This window comes from Nanorana parkeri, unplaced genomic scaffold (assembly GCF_000935625.1).
Source record: "Nanorana parkeri isolate BGI_ZX_2015 unplaced genomic scaffold, ASM93562v1 scaffold34, whole genome shotgun sequence".
NCBI lineage: Eukaryota > Metazoa > Chordata > Amphibia > Anura > Dicroglossidae > Nanorana > Nanorana parkeri.
In genome coordinates this window covers 139,536-148,323 of record NW_017306302.1, presented here as the reverse complement: position 1 = coordinate 148,323, position 8,788 = coordinate 139,536, and the positions used below count along the sequence as shown (strand labels likewise).

Here is an 8,788-nt window from a genome sequence, read left to right as displayed (position 1 = left end):
GCAGGGGAGCAGGGATGAGTCAGCGGCGCGCTGATCAGACGAGAGGAGCTCCAGGTGGGGTTGTAATTTAGCGGGCAGGCACCTGCAAGTCAGCTAAATTAGGACCCCACCTGGAGCTCCTCCCACTGGACCAGCGCGCCCCTGACTCGTCCCTGCTCTCTCCGGTGATGTGATGATCGATCACCGGCACACGGACACAGTGAGTGAGGGCTGATTGGGGGGGGAGATTTATTAAGCAATTATATATGCATTGTCTGCACTGTATTAGCAGTATATACTACATATAGAGTATATACTGCTAATACAGTGCAGACAATACATTTACAATTATTGTAACATGATGATCTGTATGTAGCCCTGTACTATGGATCATTTAACCCATTCATGTTAGCAGAGGATCATTGTAAATGTATTGTTGCAGGCACTCTATATGTACATGTACTATATACTACATATAGAATGCACTGAACAATAGATTTACAATTATCCTCTGCTAATATGAATGGGTTAAATGATCCGTAGTACATGATATGTAGCCCTGTACCCCCTTTTCCACTTACAGAGCTAGGTTATTTTTCTTTTAAATAAATATTCATGTAATTGTATTGGTATCTATCTACCAGTAGCTGCCTCATTTCCCTCGGCTTATATTCGGGTCAATACTTTTTCCCAGTTTTTTGTGGTAAAATTAGGTACCTCGGCTTATATTCGGGACGGCTTATACTCGAGTATATACGGTAAGTCTTATCACAGAGTGACAAAGTGAGTACACATTACAGTACACTTGTTTGAGGGTTATAGTTTGCCATGTGCTTTTGCTTCTATAAAGCATTCAGTGAACCTTTTAATGTGAAGAAATGGAGTGTATCCGTGAACTGAACTTTATTTGCCACATGGTTAAGTATCAAACAACCTCCATCATTCGCCTCTCACCTTATGTCTAGACCTCATAATTGAATGGAGGTCTAGATTTAGTGAACCTTGTCATTTATTTATAAATTGAGGTTACTTATTGGCGTATTACACCAGTACTTTTTTTTTTTAATCAATGAACGTTATTCAAGTTGTGCCCCAGGGTTTAGCTGGCTCTATTATGCTGCGGAACTGGGGAAGAATCATCAAGAGCACTTAGGTACTTAAGTAGCCATAGGCTCCTTCTGGTGTCAATCACCCTTTAAGATGGAGAAAAGGGGCGTGGCCTACTGCAGGGCTGTGTGTGTCTATGGACACACACAATAGTGCCTCCATAGCAGCCACTTAGCTGATGGAGGCACCCGTGCAGGGGGCGGGGAGAGCATGCAGGGATCCACTAGAAAACGAGGAATAGAAGCTTTTTTGAAGAAAAAGATTTATAAGAAGGTGGGCCACCTAGATGGAAAAGTAAAATTAAAAACGAAGCTTTAATATCAATTTAAAGCTGAACTCTGTTATTCTTAAAAAAAATATGTTATTCTTCAAAAAAATACCTGAACAATGCCTGCATCCAAATCAGATTGTTCAGATATTTCGACAGCCAGCGGGGCCGACTGGCAAGATACTGAAGCTTGGCCCAGCGGGAGATTCTTCCATCCACACAGTTTAGCGTAGATGGAGGAATCCGTTACACTTTTTCCATCTGACCACAGAAAATCTGCAGATAATTGTAAGGTGTATGGCCAGCTTTAGACTGACCGCTTTGCATTACCTCCTCTCCACTAGGCAAGAAGGCAGTTCCCAACGGGGGAATAACTGGGTCTTGGGGGAGAGCCTGGAGCAAAATTTTCATTTAGTAATATTGCTCCAGTGAAAAGCTCATACTGGGGAGTGCTTTCTGTATGCATTGGTAAAAGAAAGGTTTACTTTAAATTACCTTGTTCATCAATGTAATAGTTCATTCGACATTTGTGTCAAGCAGAGTAATCTCAGTGCAGACATGGGCTATTAATTAGCGTCATCTCTTGGTGTGAGTTAAATTGGTGTGAGTTAAAATTAGTAAGAGGGCTACTTACTATGCAATGTTACGTTTTACCAATGTATTCACAAGGGATGAGCAAGTATTAGTACAATTTGCATATGCTCTGCTCCACTGCAGACTGTGAAAGTCTACAATAGGGCTGCAACCAACTAATCGATCATCGATAATGAGAATTGTGGTCAACAATTCTCATTATATAGTAGTTTATCTGGATCCCCTAGTTCTCTCCTCCCTACTGGGAGACGGTTTTTCATAGGCTCTGTGTCCCACTCAGATCACCACTGCTCCCAGCGGGGATCGGAGGGAACACAGACCCCTGCAGAGGATGCCCAGCAGTGAGGAGAGCTCCTCCCAAACCCATCCCCTCCCCGCTGGGGGGCAGCTGCATGTTTGTCTCCCCACCGATCTCTGCTGCACTCCCCGGCCTGTATCGGCAGTAGGGATCAGAGGGGATACAGATTGCAGCATCCGGCGCCCAGCAGGGAGGAGAGAACAGCTGTCAGCCAACGTCGCTGTGACTCTGCAACCCCCCACACATCTGCCCTGCAATAACCAGTCTGTTATTGGTTATTACAATAACCAATAGTAGGCTGGCTATTGTGCCCACCCACTGCCTGCTGTTAAACAGCAGAGGACGACCTGAAGGAGAACCTGTATACCTTTAGGTCCCTCCTCTGCTGATTGACAGCAGGCAGTGGGCTGGGGCAATAGCCAGTTTTCTGTTGGCTATTACAAACATTTCAAGTTTCAACACTCCATTTGTGTACTTAAAAAAACAAAAAAAAAACATCCTTAATTTAAAAAAACTGAAATCGGACAACTAATAGGTTATGAAAATAATAGTTACAGCTCTAGTCTACAATCTTTACATGAAATGGGGCACAAAAAAAAAAAAATCACCCTATAAGCAGATGTTCCAGTTAACCCTCCCTCAGTGCTGCCCTGTATCATCATAAACCACAGCTTGGCCATGAGGTATAGCAATTACACTGAATTTAGACAGGTTTGCTCATGCTGTACACATGTTTAAGCTGCAAAAAAGGTAAAATAGAAAATGGTACTTACGGGGTAATCTTTCTGTAGAGATGGAAGAACTGGTTCAGGTAGAGCTATAAAAAAAAAAAGTAAACATTTTATTCAAGCGTATAGTTTTTGTAGTACATCTATCAATTGATCATTTCTCCAGCTTGAAAATGTACATTGACTGGAACAAAACAAGTTCACTTCCATATGGCCCGGCTCCACCATATGACACATTGCTTGCACCCAGGTATCTGTTATGGATCTCCATGTACTTGTCATGTATCATGGTAACAGGAGGTGTTGAAGCAATTATTAATATAAAAGCTGTACCTTTCTGTAAAAGAACACAATGTTATGGCATCTATCCTGCCTATAAGGCTAACTTGTGGTATTTAAACATGGAGTTAAAAATAGGATTTTTCCTCGCCATGAAATTAATTTTCTTGCAGTCCATTGAGGGACATAGAAAATATTTTTCACCAAGTTATACTGCTGCCTACAGGAGGAGGACGGGACATAGGCAAACAAAAAACCTGTAGGCCGGCCTAAGAAAATCCATTCTACCATCAGTATGCCTCAGTTCACTAGCAAAGCAGCATCAAGAGCATGATTGTAAACAGTGGGGCAGACAACAAACTGGAATGGTTAGTCTGCGGGTACAGGGATCCTCTAGTAGATGCAGAGCAACACCGTTTGCTTTTACTAGAAGTTCCCTGTACCTGTAGACTAACCATTCCAGTTTGTTGTTGAATCAAGAAGAAATGGGGTCCCCATCCAGTGTCCTGCACCGGGTACTGAGATGTGACCGCGGTGCAGAACAAGGCAATGGAAAGTCAGTTATAGGGACACTATGGGCAATACTGGTGGCTTGGTGGAGTGGTAAACCACCAAGATCTCTAATGTCAATCCAAACTCCAAGCTGGGTGAAAGGCAGGATTTCAGAGACAGGGCCCTCATCATTACCACATGCTATTTTTCCCCGTGTCCCCATTGTTTCCCCTGTAGGCAGAACAGTGGCTTTGTAGTTAGCACTTCCACCCTGCAGTGCTAGGGTCCTTCGTTTAACTCCTAGACAGAACACTTTCTGCATGGAGTTTGCTTCCTGTGCATGGGGTCAAACGCCTCCCATTAAAAAAAAAAAAAATAATAATAATAGGTGTGTGTGTAGGCATGTGTGATTGTACTATCCATTCAGGTAGACACTGATGTTTGAACTGATAAAATTGACAGCTATGATGCAAAGGTGTTCCTTGATATCCTGAACTGAATCAGCATGTGGCTGTTTTTTACGCAAATGAGGACCATCAAAGTATTCATTGGGCTGGACACTGATGAATGAAGATCGGCCAGGACTGTCATGTCCTGGGGCAAGCCTGACCCCCTGCTGGTATTTACTTCCCACGCCTGTGTCAGCAAGGAAGCATATATGCTGGGATGGGGGCAAAGGATGGAACCTTCTTCCTGTGTAATCTTCTGCACGAACCTAGCTCACAAGAAGGAACAATGGTGATCTTGGTGACCTCTTGAACAGGACAAGTCTTTCTGAACTCTACAATCAAGAAGGTGATTCGCTGAGACCTCCTGGAGAGGAGTGGTCTGAGAACAGAGTGAATGAGAGTGAGAGAATGATGGTTAGCTGAAGTATCCTCACCTCAATTCCTATCCCTCCAATTCCCTTAATTGTAATTAGAATGTATGTATATCCCTACTTAATCCTAAATAAACCCAACACTTATTTAAGATTCAGTTGTTCATCAGTAATTTAAGGCACCCCCAAAGCAGAGCACATTCTACATGATCTGAATAGAAAGCACAGTAAGAATTGTTGGCGCTATAAAAATATATAAATCAATCGTTGGCAATGATCACTATACTACAAATCATGTCTGCTCAGCCCACAAATGGATTTTTACCAATAAAAAATCCCCTGGGCATTAGCCTGACCTATATAAGATATACAAGTCTGTCAGTTATAAGGTACCCATAATTTTTGTAATAAAATAGAAAGCCATTAATAAAATGATAAATTCTGCATGGTTAGACCTCCTTCATTTAAATGAGGTATTGTAATTTTAGCAGATGCTGAACAAGGACAATGCGGGTTTGCATCAAGATGTGAGAGGTAGCCAAGGACTCTGCAGAGATGTCTTCCCCCTCATTTTAGCCCACTCCCTGTTCATCTTTCCACAAAGCCCTTTCGCCTCCTGTGTATGGCTAATCATGCAAACAGTGTCTTTCTTCACTAATGATGACTGTTCTGCTGCAGAGTCAGTTAACAGCTGTGAGTAACAGTCAGGCCCACAGGGAAAAAAGGATCAGACTCAGCCCACACAAGACCCAGTCAACACACTCTTCACTTTCCAGACAAAGCTCTGCACAGAGTGAGATCACCTGCTGTGCACATTCATCTACCAAAGCACCATCAAAGAAGAAGAGTTACTTACTTTGTAAATAGTGCAAAACCATTAAAACAAGACTATAGCTGCTCAGGGTTCCACGACTGGCATCATTTATGCCATGGTGACTGGCCCACTTCTTAACAACCAGAACTAAAGGACGAACGCGGCTCTCTACTGCAAAATCAGAGGGAGAAAGTCCAATTAGCTTCACTTACTACTAAGTACTGTAATATAAAAATATAAATACAATAATACAGGTTAAAATCACTGTTTTTTTTAAATCTGTATATCTACTTTACAATTGAACAAAAGGCAGAGTAGCCTGCAATTTTACAAACACAATCATTTGGAACCTCCCAATTTAGAAGCCCATAAGCAAATGAAGACCAACACCTAGGTCAGGGGTAGTCAAACTCCGGCCCTCCAGCTGTGGTGAAACTACAAATCCCATGATGCATCTGTCTCTGGGAGCCATGTCTGTGGCTGTGAGAATCTTGCAATGCCTCATCAGATTTGTAGTTCCACCACAGCTGGAGGGCCGGAGTTCGGCTACCCCTGACCTAGGGTCACATTTGAAAATGGCTGAGCACCCCGGCTCTGGTTATTTCAAAAAGTGACACATGTAATTATTAGAAGTGCACCAAAATGGAAATCTAAAAACCGACATTTTAAAAAAATGTCAGGCTGAAACCGAAAATGTTTTTATTTTAATTTTCAAACTTTATTTTATTTATTTTTTATAAACGTTTAAATTTAATATTTATTCGTTTTTATTTTGTACTTTACTTTTGGGGGCTTTGGGGAAATATTAGGGGTCTAAACAGATCCGATATTTCCCTTTTAAAATAGAAAAAGATTTTGAGGACAGAGTCCTCAATCTCTTTTTCTGCAACCCTTGTTATCAATGAACAGGAATCCTATACTGAGTTTTTCTGTTCATTCATAAACATGAGGACAGAGTATGGTTACCACAATCATGAATCGACAGGAGGTGATGTAGATCACTCCCATTCATTCATAATTGATATAGTAACCATACTCTGTCCTCAATTATCTACAAACACTCAGCGATCATTGATCATCAAGTGTTTGTACCTAGCTCTCCATCCTGACAGCTGTCACAGGAGACAAAGCGAGCGGTGCAGGGATGAGAGCTCAGCCTCCTGTGACAGCGCTGGCTGTCTCCGCCCACACACCGCTCTGCCGATCTGTGATAGGATGCTGAGCAGTGTGGGAGGAGAGACTGCGGCCACTCACATCGCTCTCCTCCCACAGTGCTCAGCAGCCTATCACACTTTCTCTCCTCCGCGCTGGGACACAGAGCAGCGCTCAGCGGGGAGGAAAAAAGTAGGGATGCGCCAATGTATCGGCACAAAAATTGCACTTTCTGCATTTAGCCAAAAGTGCAATTTTCGGCCGATATATCGGTGCATCCCTAGTAATTATATCACCTTTGGGGTTCGACTGAAGTTTCTGTTCAGCAATGTATTTACCATTCAAATGCATGAAGTTGTGCTTGAATTGAAAACAGTGTTTGACAAGAAAAGGCTGCATTTGACCTGCTTAGGAAACAGTGCAACATAAAGTAGGTGAAAAGCAGCCTCTGAACTGTCATGTGTACTGTTCTATTAAAAGTCAACAGGATTTTGTTGACCTGCATTTGACATGTGTTCCAAATGCACGTCAAACGAAGGGGCGGAAGGGGGGGGGGAACACCCACTAACAGGAACCCTTACTCACTTTTACTAAGAGGAAGAAGAACTTACTGTGTGCATAGGTTCGGAGAAGGAATGTGTTTCTGATTCCTACGACATTGTTTACATTCAAGTCAAACTCCACACCACTAGCAAAAGAGAGACACAGGTAAGTTTGGCACTATAACAACCCATTTTACTGCATGACACTGATTTGTAGCCAAAGGTTCATATGTGTACATGAAGACTGAGTGGTATAATGTAATATGTCCAAAGCTTGGGGAACAGTTCTGTTCAATGTGATAACCACAAAGCATGCATGTTTCTCTCTAAGCCACAGTATAGCCAACTCTGTGCACCTCTGTGCACTATTTGCAGCATTGCAGATAAGACTGCAGGCCTGCTTTCCAATATCAGAACCCTAATGTTTTGCTTTAAAGAAGTACTGTCACCTGTCCAACCAGGGAAAAATTACAGTTTGTCCTGATAACTCTCCCGTCCTCCCAGCAAAGTATACTCAATTGATCTGCATTCCCTTTGCCACCTACCCACTGCAGGAGTACACCCTGGGTAAGATTCAGTTACCTGGGTGGATGAAGTAACTGGCACTCCCCCAATAGGCCATGTTTAAGCCTGGCAATTGAGAGCTCAGGCCTGAGTACTGTGGGCAGAGTGGAGGGCCCCTGCTCCTCCATACCAAGAAGCCCTGCTCTGGTAAAGCAGTGGGGGAGCAAAGACTGGTGAGTAATCCTTACTGGAGGAAGGGTTCTTATCAGACACAATGAATCTGCCCTGAACGGGCAAAGTAGTTAAAAAACAAATCCTGGCACATAAAAAAAACAAAACACAAAAAACAATGATAATGTAAGGCGAGTTAGGGACAATGAAAAGACAACTCTGACCAAAATACAGATACAGAATGAGACTGCTGGTTAGGAAAACACTTTTGTCAGTTAAAGTGGAACTAAACCTTTCTATGATCCTATCCCCAAAGAATGGGGCCATCTAAGGCCCCATTCACACTGAGCGACGAGCGATATTGAGCGACTTTTTCCTATTGGGCTGTATGCAATAAGGAGCAAAATCTCTCGCAAAAAGGGTCATGTAGGAGCTACAAGCGATATTGAGCGACGAGCTGTGAAGAGCTCCATTGAAATGGATTGATGAAGCTACATAGAGCGATATCGCATGGAAATATGAGCGATAACTCTGCAAAAATCGCTCCATAAATCGCTCAGTGTAAATGGGGCCTTAGCCTCCACTTAGATCTGCAGTTCCCATGATGCTGCACACATGACCAGCTTTCACTCCCCAATTGGAGTGAAAGACTCCTTGAGAGCTGACAAAACACACCGACAACTGTGTAAGCTATCACCTTGAATGCAGCACACACTACAAATGTGCGACTAGACAGAATGTATAGGAAGGAAGGGGTAAGGGGATGGGAACAAAGAGTGAGCTTAATGTTTAGCTCAGCAAAAATATTTCTCCACTAATGCAGCAGAATAAAAAGAATAAAAGCATTTTAGCATTTTCCCTTCTAGCAGTCAGCTAAAATAGAGGTGCTTGAAGTGAATACCAGTGTGATGGCCTCTTTACTAAGCTGATTGACAATTTGTCACTACAGTTTTAGAACACTCTTAGGGCTCATTTCACAAAGCTAACACACCAGAAACCTTTATAAAAAAAAAAAAAAAAAAAAACAAATTAGTCTTTAA

At 42.5% G+C, this 8,788-nt stretch overlaps 1 protein-coding gene across 1 annotated transcript in view; it reads right to left on the bottom strand.

Moving 5' to 3' along the window:
- PAPD4 (poly(A) RNA polymerase D4, non-canonical) overlaps positions 1-8,788 on the bottom strand; it is a 46,549-nt gene that overhangs the window by 17,016 nt on the left and 20,745 nt on the right. The window contains exons 8-10 of the mRNA XM_018569117.1: positions 7,143-7,219; positions 5,422-5,550; positions 3,020-3,063 (exon numbers count right to left, since the gene is read on the bottom strand). Of these exons, the coding sequence (XP_018424619.1) occupies positions 3,020-3,063; positions 5,422-5,550; positions 7,143-7,219 (250 nt within the window). The remainder of the gene's footprint in view (positions 1-3,019; positions 3,064-5,421; positions 5,551-7,142; positions 7,220-8,788) is intronic.